This window comes from Tinamus guttatus, unplaced genomic scaffold, assembly GCF_059628265.1.
Source record: "Tinamus guttatus ecotype Peru unplaced genomic scaffold, ASM5962826v1 Tinamus_guttatus_pri_ptg000434l, whole genome shotgun sequence".
NCBI lineage: Eukaryota > Metazoa > Chordata > Aves > Tinamiformes > Tinamidae > Tinamus > Tinamus guttatus.
In genome coordinates this window covers 2,333,341-2,353,938 of record NW_028288968.1, presented here as the reverse complement: position 1 = coordinate 2,353,938, position 20,598 = coordinate 2,333,341, and the positions used below count along the sequence as shown (strand labels likewise).

Genomic DNA, 20,598 nt, shown 5'->3' with positions numbered 1-20,598 from the left:
TTGGTAATATCTGAATAATACCTGACATAAGGGTGAGAAGTGCTGTTCTTAAGTACAAAATGAATATACCACTTCCAGTTATGTTTAAACTCTGCATATGGATCTTTTTCTATGAAACAGAGGAGACAAATCATCAAGAATTTGATTGTAAATATGCAAGTTGGTAGAAGCTGCAAGTTTTGTGGCTTTAATCGCTGGAGGAAGGACAAGTTTCTGCCACTCTGGGCTACTTTTTCTGTACTGAGGATGTGGAAGCAGACAGAATTACAACAAGAGTTGTCTCTTTTATTAACAGTAATTCATACGGATTCCACCACTCCGATCAGTGTTTATTTTCTGTTAATAAAAATCATTTTTGACAAAAGTTCGATTGCATTTTCTTACCAGCTACCACATCTTAATCCTTCCCTGCGGCAACTGCAAGCGGCCGGAGATGCAATAAGTTAGATGGGAATGTGTAAGTGGCAATGAGGGAGGGGACATGGAAAAGGCTCAGTATCAGCCAGCCACTACTGTAACATCATACAAAATATTTACCAAATTGAGGAGTAAAAACTACATGCAGAAAGACAGACAGGCTGCTTGACATCCGGGAGACACTGGATGGGGCTCGCTAGGATATTCCCACTTCGGTGCTGTAACATTTAGCCCACAGAAGCCAGGATGACATCGACAGGCATCTCCTCCTTGCTCCTGACTGTCACCTGCATGGTCACTCCATCTCCTAGTGCAAGCCTGGATCTTACCAGCACATCGTGGCCACCTCTGTACACACCTGGCAACACAAACAAGATTTGGCACATTTATTATTATTTATAATATATATTATTTGACCTTAATATTATTTGGCAGCCTGGGCCACGATTACTAAAGAATTCTGTGAACTGCCAATTTAGGAGATGTTTTTGGTGAGTGGAAGTTGACAATGGGTCCCAGGAATCCCCAACCAAAAGAGCAATTTTTAGGGAATTGAGTTTGAGCATCTTCTCTGGAAGTCACTCCACTCACAGGTTTCAGAACCCTTCCCCTCAGGAAGATTGCCTTTGTCCTGCATTTTGCTCGCTGCTCACCTCAGCTTTCTACAGGAAAAAAAAAGCTCTCTATTCAAGAACAAAATCTCTTAATTCATTTCCCTTCGTGTAGGAGAAAAAAAAAAAAAGAAAAAAAATCTGTCTGCATGGGGTGAAGGAAACACAGAGTGTGACAGTGTGAGTACGTACCGGCTAAGTAGAGCGTGTGGGAATTTTTGTTCTCTGGCACTTTATCTGATCTCTCACAAGGCTGCATGCCCAAGAATTTGATGATGTTACTGACAGCTTCTGCATTCAGAGATTTAAAAGATCGTTATCTCCACACTGATGACAAGCTTTCTGTCAGAATTAACTCATGGTTAAAGAACAAACTCAAAGCAACCACGTGGCTTAACCATTTCCATTTGCAATTCTGGTGACAACCCCACCAACACACCTACCTTGTGATGTTCCTGCTGCTGTTTTAACAGCCTAGGAGTACATCCCACCCCAAAAATCAGTCTCAGCAAGAGAGCACTGCCAAGTTTCCAGTCACTACAACCTCATGCTGCAACACAGCCTCGCTGCTAGCACGTTACATTAGAAAATTCTCCTACCACACCAAGTATTCCCCCATTATGGAAGAATCAAGGATAACTATGGAGTTGCCAACAAACAAGGAGGAGAGATCATCTCACCGTCAAGGGTTTTAATTGAGCTAAGTGCAAAGGTTTCTTCCTTCTCAAAGTTGTCTCCTACTTCTTCCCATGCAGCTGCAAAGTTGGGCTTTAGGACCTTCTGAATATGGTCAGACACGGTCACCTCCAAGTCTTCCAGCTGGCAGAAAAGGAAGGGATATTTTCAGCTACCAGTTACATAAAGGATCCTGATCTTAGAAAGAGGAAAAGAAACAAGGAGGGACAGCAGCATCTTGCCAAAGCAACTCTGGCATGCTAGACTTTGATTAGATACTAACAATATCTAAAAAGCACGGAAGAAAAATAACATTCATCGTGGTCACCTGCAAAGCTTAAAGCATTTACACAAAACAGCAGTGAGACCAAAGGAGAGCAGGAAATACTGCAGGTGCTCAGCAAATCAAAGTCCTTTCTAGCCCTTGTTGGACATCTAAGGGGAGAGATTTCCTCAGAAAGCAGAAGCAGCCTCTACTTTCCTCAAGCCCAGCAAGCTATGGGCTTTGGCACCCCCCAAGGGACCTCCCTGAGATAATTCACATGTCAGTGATTGGTAACATCAACACAACACACAGAAGTGCAAATGCTCAGGGTAGAGGAAAAGAGCAGGTCACAGTTCTAAAAGGAGATATGGAAATAACTCCTTCCTTCCTGCGTATCCCCACAGATCCTATCTCCATATGGTGCTAAAGCTCAGTCAACTTTTACCAGAAGCGAGATTTTTGGGGAAGGATCCAAGGCACACAGCCTAAAACTAGAATATTATGGAAAAGGTGTTTCAGGCAGCCCTCGCATTCTCTCCTATTGGCTTCAAAACTGGAAGGAAACTAGAGGAATCCAGTGGAAAGGGAACTGTCGACCCAGTGGTCATGTGTTCAGAATTGCAGTAGCAAGGGGAAAAAATATGTGAATGGTCCTGTCTTACCACATACTCATCATCGTAGCCATCCTCCTCCGGGACACCTGTGTTCGGGTCACAGTCTCGAACGGTGAACTTCATAGTGCAACTGAAAGTACAAGCAACTGGGGAACAAGAAAAGCACACAGAGGTCAGTGGGACAAATTCCTCTGCTTATGCCTTCGCTTCCCAAAAAAAGACTGGGAATGGCATGCATTAGCTCTCCCCCCAAAAAGAGTCACAGCAAAGGTCACAGCACTTTTCTGCTTCACGTATGATTTCCCCAGACTCTAATATGAAGGACAGAGGATGTTTTTAGAGGAAGAGTATCCCCGGGCCACAGTGTTACAAGCCTCTTCACAGAATATTGCGGTGTGATTCAGGCAGCAGCAGTCACCAGGAAAAACTCTGCTGGGGTTTCTGTCAAGCGGATAATGATCTCACCTAATCTCCATATTTAATTTCATTTATATCTAAGTTTTTAGTCATCTGATATCCATCTGTTAAAAAGTGTACACAATATGCTTCACAAATAGTCTTAATAAAAATCAAGGAGTGTGACAAGAAAAAATGCTAAGACCTCAATATCCCCTTAAATGCCACATCCTAAAGATAACTATTATTGAAAATTGTTCATTTCAGGGATTTTTTCCACAAAGAATGATTCCCTCTCAAATGTTACCTGCAGTAGGATCATCCTGGGGCAGCTGGACGAGTGTGTAACACATTCCTGGCTGGTTGTAAGCAAGGTTGGGTGCTGGGATGCAACAAATCACATCGTAAGCATCCGACGGCTCCATCTGCACAGTGACTCTCTCTAACAGCTGATCATTTAATGTGTTTGTGCAGTCAAACTGCCAAATCAAAAAAAAAAAACAGAAGCAGTTTCAGCATGGAAGAAACATTTATCATCAAGATTTTTCCCAGGGACAGCTATGACACTTCACTGCATACGGCAGACATCCCACTCCTTTGACCCAATCCTGCCACTCTCACTGAACAATTTCTCATAGAATCATAGAATCATAGAATGCTTAGGGTTGGAAGGGACCTCTAGAGATCATCTAGTCCAACCCCCCTGCATACGCAGGGACACCTAAAGCACGTGGCACAGGACTGCGTCCAAGCGGGTTTTGAAGATCTCCAGAGAAGGAGACTCCACAACCTCTCTGGGCAGCCTGTTCCAGTGCTCTGTCACCCTCACTGTTAAGAAATTTTTCCTTAAGTTCCTATGGAATTTTTGATGTTTCAGTTTCCGGCCATTTCCTCTAGTCCTATCAGTGGCCACCACTGAAAAGAGACCATGACCGTCCTCTGCACTCCCTCCCTTGAGGTATTTATATACACTGATTAGATCCCCTCTCAGCCTTCTCTCTCCAATTTTACTAGAATTCTCTAACAGATGGGATCACAACCCCCATCCTCTTCTGATCATGAAGACAAGTTTTCTTCTTGCTGGCTCTAGTAAAAGAATGTTAGAAGGATGCAGACATCACACACCCTCTTAACTCTCCTGTGTGACTCCCTTACAGGGAGGTTCTTTGCAGGGCATAGTGATCATGTTGATCATGCTGCTCCTACCACAGTGTGACAGAAGTGCTTATCTTGCCTTACCTGGAAAACTATGTGGTTTGTGAACACGTGTTTAATACAACGAACAAAATACTCTGTTTCTGCTTCCGTGAGCTGCACTGGTTCTGAAGACTTGAATAATGGACCCAAGTTCTTAAACTCAGGAATGGCTGCCAGTTGTTCTGCACAAAAAGGAGAAAAAGAGGACAAAGACTTAATGACAACCACGCTCCTCACTCCTCTCTGACCTGAGGGAGAATAAGGTGCCTCCCACTGAGTACTAGAGACCCACTGATTTTCTCCCATACCTTGGAATATATCCTGACGTGAAGGAGCGACTTTCTCAGGCTTGCTGGTCACTAGGGCAATCTCTGTGAAGACAGAAGCAAAAACACCCCGTGGTCAACTCCGTAACACAGAAGTTTTAATTGCCTTTAGATCTCTGCTAGATGTTCATTGAGCTGTTGGCATTTCACACATTTCTGCTGCAAGTCATTGCCAATCTCATTCCTTGTACCAGAAATAGCTCCTCTTCTTTTAAGTAACACTGAATTCTAACAAGAAGGGAGAGATTTGAGTTGTAACAACCAGAACTCCCTTTACTCCAAAACTGAAGCACTGCTATATTCACCACCCTGAAAGAAAACTAGTCATACTGATGACATGAAATCTGCAGCTTTATAATATACTAAGCTCCAGCTATGATACACAAGTCATGTATCATTTATTACATGCTACTATTTCTCAGAAGGCACAAAATCATTTACCATGTTTAAGTGAAAAGCTGCAACATGTATAGTTTGAAAGAGAGCAGCTCCTATTCCTCCCATTTAACAGGTAGGAAGACGAGAAAGAGAAGAAAAAAGGGGTCTTTTTTAAAACGTTATGCAAGGCCAAAATGCAACAGTTGTTCAAGAACATGGTATAAACCCAATGAAGGGGTGTTATTAAGTGCTTCTGGAATGTATTTTTCCTCAAACACCAATGTACTGAAATTCTGATCTCAGACCTTTTTCTGATAAAAGGCAACAAGGAGACTAGCAGAACAAATGACAACTTTCTTGCCATTGCTATAGTGCTTTGGAGGAGGCTCTGAGAGGCTTGGTGGTGCAAGGCCAGTACAACACTCAGCTTGGCCAGCTGCAGTCTTGGCCTGACCCTGTTGGGATGGCAGTCACTTACAGAAATGATGTATTATGGCAACCTTGATGCTTATAGCCTCACCTGGAGCACAGACTATTTAAATGAAGCTTGACTGTTACCTGCTTTCTGTTCAAAGATTGGTGCAGTAGCCAGTGGAACTGTTTTCATATCAAAAGGCTTGTCCGAAGGCTCCAGTGTGTATTGATGCAGGGCCTTCTCCATGCCAGGAACAGAGACAGTCAACCCTGCAAAGCAGAAACAAACAGAAGCTGAAGATTTCTGTTTTAACCATAGAAATGGCACTGTGACAGGGTGAATTTTGGATGGCTCACTGCACCAAAAGCAACAAAGTGGTCCGAGTTTGGAAAAAACAGCTCCATGTCTCAGTTACCACCCTCTTGAAGCCAAAGCAGGAAATTTATTTTAAGAAGAGTTCTTCTCTGTAGCTTGTCAATTGGCTCAGACTAGGGAAAAAACATGATAGGGAGTTTAAAGCTTGCTTGAAGTTAAAGAGATAAGGTTAGCACTTTGGGTAATAAAAGCTGGAAAAGGTCTCTCCATCCCTCAGAAAACACATGCACATATACACACTGTTAATATTTCAAGGCACTGAGCAAAAACTACTCTGAAGATAACAGAGAAAGTTGCTATTCTAGTAGATAGCTGAGTCTAAACACTGTGAGCAATTTACTCTAGAGAAGTCACTCTTGAATAGTCTGTATCTTAAACGCTTTGCTTGCATAACCCTTCAGGCAGGGTCATACAGCATCTTTATATCAAGATGTGTCATCCCAGTTTTGTAATGGAAAAGAGAGAGTAAAGGTTAAGAAACTTGTCCCAGGTGAAGGGAAAGACAGTGATGAAAGAACCCCAACCCACACTCCTCCTCCATTTCCTAGATAATACTCCCCAGGTCTTGCTCAATCCGGTGTTGTGAACTTGTTCTAGCATTTCACAGGGAAGTGAAAAGGGTCAAAAGAAACACATGGCTCTGTCCCTTCCAGTTATGATAAAAGGTACCCAATATTCTCCAAAGAAAACTACCCTTGCATCTACCTACAACAAAAATCGATCCATAAACCAGAACATGAAATATCAGCTCGGGCTTCCAGGGGGCATTAGATCCTTTCTGTCACTGACCGTTAAAAATATATGCAGCATTCAGTGCTATCTGTCTTTGCTGCAGAACATTCAGGTAGAACGTTGCTCTGTCCCGAACTTCATCATCACTGTCCATCATGCACCTGTTTGGGGAACAAGAGAAGAGTCAATTGGCTGAGGATGTCACGAGGGCTGAGCTTGAAATGCCACCGACCACCCCGGACTTGATAGTGACAGTGCAACTCCGAATGGATCTGTGCAAGAAAAGGTGCAGGGAATTCTGATGGGTACCAGGTGATTGGACTTGCTTTTTCCACAGCTTTGTTTCAACATATACGAAAAGCAGAAGAAATGCATAAAGATTTTTTTAAAAAATAGGTAGAGGTTGCTATTTCAGAACTTAAGAAGGGCTCATGACTTAAATATTTGCTTTTTTTTTCCAATTATAACAGCTAGTTTATAAATAGAGATCACCTCCTAGCAACTCCTGCTTTTTAAACAGTAATCAGGACACCTGCAGTCACAGAGACTCATGTGCATCTATATTCCACTTGCCTTCTGCCTGAAGCAGCCTGCAATTTGAATTATTCCTTTCATTTAGAAGCCAGACATGGCAAGGGTTTATGATATATGACAGTGTTACACAAATGAAGAACACACCATTTATTGTGCAGAGAATTTAAGAAGGCTTAATGGTCTTAACCACAGACAAGTGGACCTGTGAAACTGGAACACTAATCAGCCACGTGCAAGTTATTTCTGGATGAAATAGAACTACACTTTCTTCAAGGGATGCAAATATATACAGGTTTGCTACAGCAAGGTAGATCTACTACCCGCAGAGGAACATTCTCAGGCGGAATTAAGAAGCCACGAGAAGGTTGTTAGGTGTTCCCCCGACTAATTACATCTTTTATTCATTTACCCTCTGCAGCCCTGCACTCTCTTCAGTGAGGACGGGTAGAATGGAGTCACCTATTGAGTTCACCAGCACGTCCTGACAGGAACAAGGGCAAATTCTGGCTTGCTCTGACCTTGCTTCTTCTGTGGAGTCAGAGAGCCCGGTGCTACCAATGGGCTCAGCGTGGGCACAACGCAGCTCTACCCACTCACCTCTGCAAAAGCACCAAGATGCTTGGCAGAAGATTCTCATTCTGGGCACCAAACTTGGCTAGGGCACTCACGGCAGCTGGAGAAGAAAGCAGAGAGAGGTCAGGTGTGGAAGAGCTTCATGCAAACACGTTTTCACAACCAGATTCAGAGCACTGCACACACTATCGTTCTGAAGTACCAGTTACACAGGTTTTCACTTCCACTCCATAAACCTAAGGTCAGTGAAGAAGACTCCTCCCTCCTCCTACCCACCCATATTTCCTGCTGTTTTAAATGGAAATAGTTTAGTGCTAGGGAACAGCTCAGAGCCCCAGGGGTGAGGGAGCTAGTAACAGCACAAGGACAGCTTAGCAGCCCTGCACAATAAGGCTAGTTCAAGCTCCCTGGCTCTTGCTTTTGGTCCCTCTGGCATGCACAATAACGAGGTTTCTAAAGTGCTCTCTGGTGGATGCTCTAGATCTGTCCCCTCACAATGAGGAAATGGCAACTGAAACTGTTATTGACAAAAATCAAGTGCACCCTGGTCCAGGATTTATCTGGGAGCTCTTTTTGTTTCCTCCTTCCCTGTGCTTCCACCACCAAAAATCATGGGATCAAACTTATCCTGATAACGTTGCCAGTGTCAAGACCCAACTGTGACAGAAGGCTGAAGGCTTCAAAAGGGTTCACCGTGAAGACCCTTTAAAGAGGGGAAATACCACTGTGCCACAGACTTCCAAGAAATCCTCATCTGCACAGGGCAGAATTCCACAAAAACAATACACATTAAGCCCTGGAGAGTTTTCCTTAAATATTAAGTCTGCTGCGGATAACTAGGCCTATTATGGAATTAACAGCGTTCCCCTTTCCACGTCTTGCCCCTCGACCTTCGGGAGGCCACGAGGGGACGGCAGCTTTCGAGCTGAACTTACCAGCTCTCACGGCCTCGTTCTCCAGCACCACCCTGTTGAAGATGAAGCGGATGTACTTGGAGGGCGACGGAGTCCTCGGGCCCTCCTTGCCCAGCAGGTGCAGGATCTTGGTGGCCAGGACGGTGTGTTCGCAGTCCTCGATGAACTCGCAGAGGTGGGCCAAGCCCGACTCCTTGCTCTCAGGATTCTCCTCGATGATGCTGATGATGCAGTCCACGATGGCTCGCTTGTACTCAAAGCCACCCTAGGAAGGGAAGGACAAGGACACTCGCTCAGTCTGGAAGAGCCCAGACTGCAGCACTGCTCTGGTCTCCTCTCATCAGGCTTTAATTACTTCTTGCCATACAGAAAAGAGACATATTTGCATATATAAAAACAGAAAGAGGCTGGATAACCCTATGGGCTCCTCCCATCTCCAAGCAGTCAACACAGACACATTTCTGAGCAGTCCTCAGAGCAGCTTTTGGTGGTCTAATGCATGAGCACGTTTCGGACAGGTCTGATCCTTGAGAAAAGCTTTGCTAATCAGTCAGGCCTCATCACTGTTGTTTAACGTTCACTAATTTAATTAATGTTCACTTAATGTTCATTAAATTAGACTGTTCATGACGTCTAATAAGGCAGGGGACTCCCTTCGTAGTAAGAGAGCTACCAAAAACAACACGTGGAAAGTGTTAAACATACATCATCCCTGAGCATGTTGGAGAGGAAGGTCATCATGACGCTGTGCTTCCGGGGGTATTTCTGGCACAAAGCACTTATTGCCTGCACTACAACCACCTGAAAAACAACAGAGAAGGATGTTAGTCCCGTGCGCTTATTCCTCTAGGGAGAGCACAAGCTTCTCACGCAGGCATCATCTCCATCTGTCACCACAACAGGTTAAATTCACGTACAAAAAGGGTAAAATCAGTTTATGGACTCTCAGCATGTATTACCCATTCCTCTAGGCTGGCATGTTGCCAGGCCTGGCCTTAATAGACAGACTATATTTAGGACAGACTAGGTTAATTCAAAGGTCTTCCTTCCCTCTCTCCACCCAGTCAGGATGGCATCTCAATTCTAACTTAAATAGTTACATTTTGTCATTAAAAACATTTGCAATTTCAAACTCTTTGTATTTCCCCATGAAAACAGAAAGGTAAGAGCACCACAGACTGGTAGACCTTGATTTTGTACAGAGATGTCACGTTCCTCGAGACAACTCTATAATGAAAAGGGAGCAAACGTACAGGTGAACTACCTGCCTTAATCAAGTTATTACCTGAGTCTGTAGTGACTAAACAAATTAATTGGAAATCTACAATTTATGCTTCTTAACTATGAGACTGAAATGATAAAGATTCAATTAGAATGGTTAAAATCACCCTTCTCCAAAGAGGCAACCAGAATACGAAGCCTTGCAGGATACTGCACCAGAGCCACGAACCCACCAAAGGATTTTTATCCTCTTTTTTTGGTGGGGAGCAGCAGGCGAAGAGCAGGGGGGAATGCAACAGCACGTTTAGTCAGTTAAAAAACAGAGCATCACACTTTCTGCACTTCAAAGCTGGCTCTGCTGTGCCAAACCAAGTCACTGAGGGTTTAATAAATGGGGAAAACTCCATAAAAACAAGAATGGGAGAAAAACCTGCAGCTGGAAAGAGCAGAGGCCTCCAATGCCACACCTTAAACTCATCTGATATTTCTGAGACGAAGGAAGAGATCTGTTTCATGAGCCTGTCTACACTGCTCTCACTCCCTGTCTTGAGCAGGGTGGTGATGGCGAGAGTGGCAATGCTGCGGTTGGAGTCCGTGATGAGGTTTTCCAGGTCCAGGTTGCAGGCGGTTACGGCAGACGGATGCTTCATGGCCACCTGTAAAGGGAATTCCAACAATTAGGTGGGAGCAGCAGCATCCTGCAATTCAAAACTTTATGTATGGTAAGGATTAAAGCTCTTGCTTTTTCAGGAACTGCTCTGTTCCACAAGTAATGCAAAGCTGTGTGACTAAATGTACATTTATTTAGATTCCATGATTGTTGGCAGGATATAACCAAGGCCCAGGTTTTCACATTTCAGCTTCTAAAATGATCTCCTCTGGCTGCAAATAACAGCTCCTAAGTTGAACAGTCCTGACCCATGAGCTAACCGCTGCTCTGTTTCTCTCACGGTGTTCAGCTTTGAAACCAGAACGTTATTTTACTTCCTTCACCCATTTCACAGCATTAAAAATGTGAGACTCTACTTCTTTACTGTTTAGAGATCACAGGTTTCTCAACTATAACTGGCTGAAGCCCTGTGGTGCAGAAATGGCCACACACAGCTTGAGTCCGGATAAGATTTCTGTCACAACAGGAGATCTGGCATGCAAAAACCAATCCTCCAGCATGGAATAATTCTGAATTCAGCAACCACAGGAGCAATTGCTCTATTTTCCACAACACACCATTAGGCACTGAGGTCTGGCTTCCTCTGCTGCTCTGAGATTTAGGTGTATTTAGAAGATCTTGGAAGCACTCACTTTATTAAGGGTCCGTACAGCTGCGTATCTCAATACAGGTTTGGGAGAACTACAGAAAAGCTGCAGCACTGAAAATAAAGAATAAGGAGAAGTAACTCATGACAAAATATTAGAGATTCTCTAACAAAAACTGGCTCCCAATACTCTAGGCACCTGTAACCTCTGGGGAGGGAAGAGCCTTTAGGCACAGAGTTTCCCAAGCCAGGTAACATCTGGGAAGTTGCCTCAATTCAATTCTTTGGTGTTGAGAGCTGCAAACACTGCAGTCAAAATTCACCACAGCAGAAAAACAGATCCTGGCTCTTTCCAAGGAAAAGGAGAAAAGTCTAAAGGGTCCACATGCAACTACGTATTGCTATATACAGTTCACACAGCTCCACTCAGCATTTCCTAGTTTCATAATCAAATTAAAAGCAACCTCCTGTTTTTTTTTTTCTTACATAGTAGTATGTGATAAACTATGGTATAAACTGCCTGGGTCATCAAGTTCACCCCCCGTCCCTACTTCTTGCAGTTGGAGAAAGACAAATATCATCCTGTGCCTTAACTGGTCTTCCTCCCTAGAACTCCGGATGAAATGGAAAAAGAAAAAAGCAAAAGAATCAACCTGCTTCCCACTCACAAGCCTCCCAATTTAAGGAAGATGGTAAATTTACATTTTTTGAAGCATTAAGTGAAATACTGTGCTCAATGGCTTTACTATGTGTTTTGCCACCCTTTCCTTCACAGTATTCCTACATTAGTGCTAGGAAGGATTCTTTATGACCAACCTGAAACAGCAGGTGCCAGCTCCCTCGCCGTGCAGTTGGGAAGATGGATGATCGCGGAGGCGGCTTCATAAATAACCATCTCGTGCTTGTTCCGCAGGCAGCTCTCAATGAAATCAAACAAGGGGCTGTCGTGTCTACGGAGAGAAGGGGGTTCACACTGTGACACTGACCCGTGTACAAACTGTCCCCGCACTTCTGAGAGCCTGACAGACAGCACAGTGAGTGCACTGGCTCCTGCACTTCTCCCACTGCCATTTTGCTCTATTCATAAGGCAGATTCATGCTTCAACTCTGAACTTGCCATTTTAACACTATTCTACTACTCTCTATGTTATTTTTTACAACCCAGAACTGACACATTCTGGCAATGGATAACTGGATAATTTATTACTAATCATGTTTCACACAGATAAATTACCCCTGATAAAAATTTTATCAGGAGAGGTTCTCAAATAACTGTATTATATTCTATTAGGATGAGAAATCAGGACAGGATGGATCCTTTTGTTTAAATAGCTCAGGTAGATTCTTATTGTACTAAAAATTACTCTAACTAGACACAGCAGAAAACACTGCACACATTCAGAAATTATTCTGCAATTTTTGTTCCTACTCTGAAGTTAGTTTTACAAAATGCAAATTTCCCAGGTACTGTTGAACTCTAACTACGATTGTTTTGTAATTCCTAGGCTGTCTCTCACTTACCCCTCTTCGGATTCTTTCAAGAGCTTGCTTGCAATTCGGATCAGCATGCAGTAGGCAAACTGGGATTTCAGGCCAGATTTTGTGAACTTATTCAGCATCTTGGAAACTGCGAGGCGATCATTTTTTCTAAGGTGGTAGAGCAGCCCCAGAGCATGATACTAGAAAAGGAAAAGTGAGATGTGCCCAAGAACATGTGAAGATGGTGTATACACACCATGGAAGGAAAAGACAGATTTTGGAACATGCAGGAGGGATAATATTCATCATTTCCTTACATGTAACAGATCTACAGTATTTCTTTCCCCTTCCTGTTTACCATAAGACAGTCTCAACACATTCCTAGATCTTAAGAAAGCCATAAAAATCAATGTTTACTTCCTTTTCTCTCCACTGAATGCCATAACTTCTAATGTCTCAGGTGACTAAGTTATACTGCACAGTAAGTCTATGCAATAACAGCCAAGATAACCCAAGCGTTTCAAATGACAGCTGACCCTACTAAGAACCTTGAGGCATTTATAGTGAGAATCCGAAGTGCAAAGTACAGAAAAACATTCCCAGTTACTTGCCAAGGCTTTCTGCCATAAGCCTGATTTACAGTAAGGCTTAATGAAGCTGCTAATTGTAGTTGGAAGAAAGCTGTTTTTGCACTGTTGTTTCTGAATGTGGATTTATGACACTGCTTCACTGAACACACCAAGTATTTTCACGTCCATAACTGTTTGGAATATTTGTTTGAAATTTTGCTCATACAGATAACTCACTGATATTCCGGGTAAAAATGTTATGAAGGCCAAGATAAGAAATGGTGGTGATTTGGGAAGCAGTAAATAAGATTATTCCTTGAGTTTAGAAAGCTCAAATTAAAATTTTTTTTTCTGACAATGACAACTGTTAAACTAGGCATTCCTGCTACCAAAAATAGCAGGAAAAGGGCAGAGGATTGCAATAAACAGCTCATCATAAGGAAGGATCATGGAGAAGCTTGTGATTTTGGAAACAATAAAGCTATTTCCCTCAAATTCGAACACTTTTTTTTTTTTTTTTTATAGTTGTTTGGATTTTTCTGGGCCCCCACCCTGAACATACCTGTACCATAATGTTGTCACTAGAAGCTGCTTCCTGAGCCTCATTGATCCACCGTTTTACAACGTCGTAACTGATCTTCATCATATGCTGTAAGAAGCCACAAATTGAGACTGCAAACAAGCTAATATTAGAAGCACTGAGAAGTACCATGAGCTATTTTGTCACGTTTTGTTTATTGCTTTAAGAATATCTAGGGCTTTCTGGCATAATATTGGAAACAAAGAGCATCTCCTAAATATGTAATCTGTATGGAGGCACCCATACTGATAAAAAGAAAAATAACTCGGAGAGTTTTTGCTTCCATCCTAACAGGACAGAGGAAAAAACAGAACGATTCACCTCTGCCTACTATTAACTCCACCAAGAAGACTGTAGTGATCCGTATTAATGCAGCTTCTGCATTTTTTTCAGGGTCCTACACAGTTCTGCTCCAATCTCTAATTTCCTCTTCTCAGTGATTTACTAATGCAACCTGTCTCTTTAATCCAGGCACCTAGGATCTCCTTTTTCTTATGTATCAAGCTCAAACTACCATGCTTTCACCTGCACCTTCCCTCTGAGTAAAAATATTAACCTATTCTGAGTAAAAATACTAACCACTAGATTCTTTCTCAGGCTTTTCTCTTAATCAGTAGAGGCAAAATTCACAGTGAACTTCTTTATCTGACCCTCCTCCTACATACTAGGAAAAACAATCTTGAATTACACCTCATCAGGGCAGGAATTTTGTTGATTTGTTTTTTGCGCAGCACAAAGCAGGTTGTTTTTATATTCTGTTCTAGAACTGATAAGCACTTGCACAGTAATCAGTGTTTCTTTTTTTTTTTTTTTGCAAAGCACAAAGCTGGTTGTTTTAGATTTCTATTACTAAATTGTTAAGTACTTTTCAGGGTTAAGTGGCTTAAACTTTGAGAACACAAAGCTGTGGTGCAACACAAAGCTCCTTTCCAGAGAAATGAATGTTTGGTTCTAAACACATAGAGAGGGGACTGAGCATGCTGCAATTTAGTAGTTTTATAGTGCCTCTCTTGCAATATGGAATTCTAAAGAAAAGGACAGGCTGCTTGAAACACAGGAAATCCTGTTTCTGCTGTTTTTTTTTGTTGCTGCTGTTTCTTTCTCAATGAGGAGGCAAAGATTACTTATGTTAAAGGAAATTAAAAAAGAAGCAAAGGCCAGCCAAAGAGCTACACATATTACAGACTAACCACAACAATACACTGATTTACAATAATCTACTTCTTCACTTACTAAGGAAGACACCAGTGCAGAACTGGACACGCTGGGGACTTTGTCCACAATGGCTTGCTTCATGTATCTCTCAATGGCTTGTAACATTGTACCCTGTGAAAGAACAAAGAAAAGAGTTGATGTGCAAGCTCTGCGGGCAGAGCACAAAAGCAGGGCAAGACAGAAACATCTGCACGTCATATTCAAAAAACTCTAGGGAAAAAAAATCTCATTTTTGAATTCAAATGATCAAACTAGGCCTCAAAACACCTGCTCTTGAAAGGGAGATACACCTGACAGCAAAGCAGCCCCGGAACAGAAACTACAGCCCCCAAGGTCCTTCCCTTTAACACCCAAAACAACAGTGTGACTTGTACTTACATCGGTGATCCTGCAGAGAGCTCTGATGGCTGGGCCTCGGTACACGTCTTCCTTCCCTGTCATGTCTTTGGTCAAACTACAATAATCAGAGAGGGGTTGTTAACATTTCTTTAACATCTCTGTGTCTCAGTCCTCTGGGGAAATTTAGTTCATTTTATTTAGCTGAAGCTAATTTCAAACTATTACCATATAACTATTAACTAGGATTAATACTGCCTAGAAACAACTTCTTAATAATTATTAGCATCACTTTCTACAGACATACAGAATATTAAAAAACACATAGGCCATAAAATTGCTTTGCTCTGGAATTGGTTTATTCAGCTCAGGAATTCTTTTAATGTTCCTCTTCTTTCTAAACTTCATTATCATCTAAATTGAAATTTTATGTGCTATTTTCCAGAACAGTTTCAAAATCAATCTCCAAGCAATTTCCAGAGGTCCAGTTTCAGCTCTCACATCAATATTTTTATTTTTTACTACAGAGCAAATACTTGATGGATCATCTCGCAGGATGATAAAAAAGTAACTTACTACTAAACTGTATGCAAGTTTCCCTCCCCGCTTTTTAAGACAAGCCTAACAACATGGTCTAAGAAAATCAAAGTTTTACATGGTGATAGTCAGTTTTACAGAACAATTTATTTTATCTTACTCTATTCTTTAAAAAAAATGTAAGTGCAAAAACTGTAGCAGCTAAAAAACACATTAAGATACAACTGCTGGTACCAGAGCTCTCATAATGTGTTCTCTGTAGTTCTACTACCTGCTGGTGACAATGATGACGTCTTCAGAGATATTGGCCATCTCTTTGATTGTAAGGTAACACATTCTTCTAAGGGTTTGCTGTGAAAACATAATGAAAAATAGCAATAAATCTTCCCTTTTAGAAGTTAAATGACGCCACAGAACACCCTTATCCCCTCTCAGTCTATACCCTACGTATATGTCTAATTTCACCACAGACTGTGGACATTATCAAAGTTTTTGCAAAGTTCTGTTAGTGCAGCGAACCTCAGAAAAGTTTAGAGCACAAATTAAAGTCAAGTTAAAGCATGAGCCACTTTGCTGCAAATTAGAACCTCTAATTTCAATGAGGGGATCATGTCAATTTTAAGTGATAATCTGTGTGCAGAAGCCATACAATTATTATTAAAAGCTTTAAAATTGATTCCCCTGACCTATTTATTATTGTCAAAGAAAAAAAAAACAGAAATGTGCAAAGAGCACTAACATTTAACTCTGTGAAAGTAAATGACATGTTTTGCACTAAAAATATTTTCTAGAATCTTCTAGAATACGGATATAAGAAATCTATCACAAATCTGTTACCTTTTTAAACAGTTGCATATGAAACCTTCTGTAGGTAAATCTCAAAAAATAATGTGCTGGTTTATTTTTAACAGAAATAAGGATACATTGCATAAAGTTATGGGGCCCTGACACTGTCTGCAAAAGGGATCAGAAAGGGACTTCACAAAAGGTGTAGCAAAAAGTTGCATCCAACATTTTCAGGGTGTTCTCATCATTTTCTGCTGAGTTATGAGCATAACAAGCTCTTCTAGAGAACACTAGTATCTGAATGACAGGCAAATTTAAAATTTTATTTTGACAGTTAAGCAAATGGAGATTACTTGCAAGTGCAGGACACGCTCACAAAATTATAGTGATTTCTATAGTGTATTTGCCTATCTGTGCTTTAGAACTGAAAATTAATTTAGGACATAAAATAAAACACTCACAGAGGTAACTACATGTTATTACGCAATTATTTTCAAACTACAACAAGCAAATCATTTGCATGCACAGCTTGTTCTCTGAAGTACTCGCTCCACATTCTTCCCACATCATTAAACTCAACTCTTTTGCAATTATTTGTGAATGCTGCCAAGAGTAGGGAGGCAAAAAGCTTTAAAAATACACACACACAAAAAGCATCAAAATAAAACATTAAAACCAGATACTTACATCATTAGATTGAAACAATCTGGTCATTGCAAAAAAAGCTTCTGTGGCTTCAGTGGTTCCAAAGTGCTCACCCTAAAAAGAAGGCAAACAAGAAGTGAGAGATTTGCCAAAGCATCATTTGCCACCAGGCTCCACTCCCCACTTGTGCCACCTACTCTCATAGTGACAATTCTTTCCCCAAGGATGTTTTCTCCTCTGAGAAAGTCCCTCCCTCACCTTGTGTTTCTTGGGCAGTGCATGCTAATATTACCAGTTCTTACCTATTGGCTTCAATACAAATGTCACCCACAGTTGAACAGAAATGAGACAGTTTGCCCATTAAACTGTGTTCCCTCTTTTGACTTCCAAGTATTAGCAGTTAATTTTGCTTCATTTTCATTAATGAGAAGGATCCCCTTGCAATCTATTTAACATGTGACTTGTGCTAACTAAGACTGAACAGCATAGGTTCATCCTAACTCTATGTTAAATATTGCCCGATATGGCAGGGAATCTGGTCTACGTGAATATATAAAATCTGCTTCCTTATCAGATTTCCAATTTCTCCACAAATAAAAAAGAAAACACCTTTCACTTGTGGCTTCTGTTCTTACCCGACTCACTCATTTGCCAGATAAGAACAATTCTTAATTACACAGCACCATATTAAACACAGAGCAACTGGCAGCTCTCACTTTGCACTCGGAAAAGTCATAAATCCTTCAGTGACACCTCTCAGCTCACCTCAGAAGAGCAATCACAAGTGAAAACAGAGTACTACAGAACAAACACTCCATTTCTGATATCGCTAAAAAGTTGTCTTTTGAGTCCACCAGAAGTATCAAATTTCTTTCCCTGAAAATTATCAGAAATTAGCACCAGGAACACTCATTTAAAATTAGGAAGAGATGATTACCTGGTTCAGCAGGTAAAGGATCTTGGTAAGTATGTGGAGGCATCTTCTTGGATTTATAGGGGTCTCATTAAAGATACGTGCCTACAAACACAGCACAAATATGACGGTGTAACCCAACAATCATATTTTTTTCTCTTTATAATAGACATTAAAACAATTTGTTTTCATTCAAGTGGCTTATAACTTTCTCATTTTAAATGCAACCCAATTAACTTAGTCCTGGTTGTTCTGTTCAGGCATGTCTTGCTGGGTGAGCAGCAACCTGAACCCATTTTATTATGCTCTCAATTCACAGCTTAATCAAAACTTGTCCCAGACATTCGGTACCAACAATATTACTTTAAAATAAAAGCATATTTTTAAAATGTTCAACTCAATTCCTTCAGGCAGCAGTATCTACTCGGTGTATCTGCCCTATTCATAGGGCAAATTGAAATTATTAAGTTCCTATTTATATCCCTTTGCACCTCAAAGAATTACCCAAATATTTAATCACCCATCCATCTCACTACTTGCAATTGCTCTTGGAGTACATAAAAAGAAGCAGGAAGACCCACTATGAACATTATAGGTTATTATACTCAGCTCCATGCTGAGTGAGCACAGGAAAGCAGGATCATCTCTTCCAAAGTGCCTCGGAGCATCCACAGGGAAACCAGAAGCCTATTCCCATCCAAGTCCCCCACAAGAAACCCTCTCATGGAAACTTGGCATGCTCTTAATTCATCTGCCCCTGGGAATTTAGATTATCCATCACACCCCGATCAGAGGCAGTTAAATAACATCATGGAGTAATTATTCCTACCTCCTGGAGCACGGCACTCTTCTCCAAGTGCTGGAACGGATTAGAGCCACTACCTGAATAAGAAAACAGATCTCTCTGTTAGGGAAACATGTTAACCACTGTGTGGAAACGAGAGGAGAGAAGGTGCAGGAACCAGCCCTAAGCTTCCCGGGAACATCTCACCACTTGGGGAACAAATCCACCAGTGACACTGCACTTGGAATAACCCATGTTCAACAAGAGCTTTCAACCTACTTCCTGTTACAACGCAAGTAACAGAAAAAAAAAAGAAGAGGAAGAGAAGAGGAAGGAAGAACGTCAGATTAAAGACAGATGGAGGGTTAGGAGGAAGAAAAGTATTTACTATTAAAGCCGTGTTAATACCCGCTTTACATGAGTCTCTACTCCTTTTCTTTCCAGACTTCCCTTTTCTATTTCAGGCACAGAGAACACTGAACATATCAGGATGCAGATGCTGCTAAGGATGTAAAATGACAGTCTATTGACTAACGTGCCACTGGAAAGAGCTCTCCAGCAAGCTACAAAAACAGTGTGGCTGCTACGTGTCACAAAATCATCAATATTAGGGAAACTCTGCAGAGTCTGTAACGGGCTGCAGAGCCTGAGACCGTTACCTGCCAGCTAAAAACAAGCTCTGCAAGAGACTTCAAACACACTGCAGAGGGAAAACGTGATGCGAAGCACAAAGGCATCCTTGTGCCTGTTGTAGGGGAACATGAATATCTTCCACAGTGTAGCCCCTACTCCTTGCTTTGGAGAGTCATCTTTACACAGAATAAGTTTGAGTCTGCTGGAACGCAGACGGAAGCTCTGAGCCCCAGACAAGGTCAGGAAGGGAGGAGGGACTGGCCCCTCTTTAGTCCTTGGGAGTAGAAACCGAAGTGAAAAACTCTGGATTATGTTTTTTTCCTCTGCTGGCAGCACACAGGGCAGACAACTTCCTGATGCAGGTTTCAAGGAAAACCCCCCTCGTCATCGCATCCCTGCAGACCCAGGTGCTGCTCCTGGATCCTTTTCCCTACTTCTTCCCAGGCAGAAGGGGATCAAGGGTGAGATGAAACCCGAATGCAACGGGGGTCATTTTGAGGCCTCCACAAGAACCCGAACCCAACCGGGGGCATTTGGAGGGCTCCAAAGAGCGGCCTCAGGGGAGGCGACCGCCCTCAACGGCCGTTACTGCTCCCCTGTCAGTCGTTACTGCCCCCAACACCCGTTACTGCCCCACCGACACCCGTTACTGCCCCCAGCGGCGGTTGCTGCCCCCCTGTGAGCCGTTACTGCCCCCAACACCCGTTACTGCCCCACCGACACCCGTTACTGCCCCCAGCGGCGGTTGCTGCCCCCCTGTGAGCCGTTACTGCCCTCAGCGGCCGTTACTGCCCTCAGCGGCCGTTACTGCCCTCAGCGGCCGTTACCGCCACCCCGGCGGCCGTTACTGCCCTCCCCCACGCCCTCAGCGGGGCCGCTGGGGGCCGCGCCGCGCGCCAGGCTCCCGCTGGCCCTTCTCGTACCGGCCTCCTCGTCCTTCTTGTCAAACTTCTTGATCATGTCGCCGCCACCACCCCCCGCTCCCGCCGAACCGCACGGCCGCCGCAAAACCCGCCGGAAGTCCCGCCTCTCACCGGGAAAGGCGGGGCAACCCTCACCTTTTGCCATCCGATTGGGCCGCGGTGCTGTCACTCAGCACCGGCGCCGCACGACACCCGGCGCGCCCAGCGCAGCGACTTCCGCCGGGCCCACGGCCACGCCCCTGCCGCGCCAGGGGCGGGGCTGGAGCGCAGGGGGCGTGGTTTGACTGTCAGGGGCGGGG

General features: G+C 42.8%; 1 protein-coding gene across 1 annotated transcript; it reads right to left on the bottom strand.

Moving 5' to 3' along the window:
• Window positions 1-264: 264 nt before the first annotated feature.
• On the bottom strand, window positions 265-20,386 carry COPG2 (coat protein complex I subunit gamma 2). The gene is made up of 24 exons (XM_088531820.1): window positions 20,300-20,386; window positions 18,789-18,841; window positions 17,984-18,064; window positions 17,089-17,160; window positions 15,887-15,966; window positions 15,121-15,196; window positions 14,761-14,853; window positions 13,510-13,596; window positions 12,421-12,578; window positions 11,716-11,849; window positions 10,946-11,013; window positions 10,111-10,299; window positions 9,128-9,223; window positions 8,444-8,687; window positions 7,533-7,608; window positions 6,459-6,562; window positions 5,438-5,563; window positions 4,484-4,546; window positions 4,218-4,357; window positions 3,286-3,457; window positions 2,631-2,728; window positions 1,709-1,847; window positions 1,221-1,319; window positions 265-775 (listed from the first exon to the last, which is right to left on the bottom strand). The coding sequence occupies exons 1-24, from the start codon at window positions 20,334-20,336 to the stop codon at window positions 645-647; spliced, it is 2,616 nt and encodes an 871-aa protein (XP_088387946.1). The 5' UTR covers window positions 20,337-20,386; the 3' UTR covers window positions 265-644.
• Window positions 20,387-20,598: the final 212 nt, after the last annotated feature.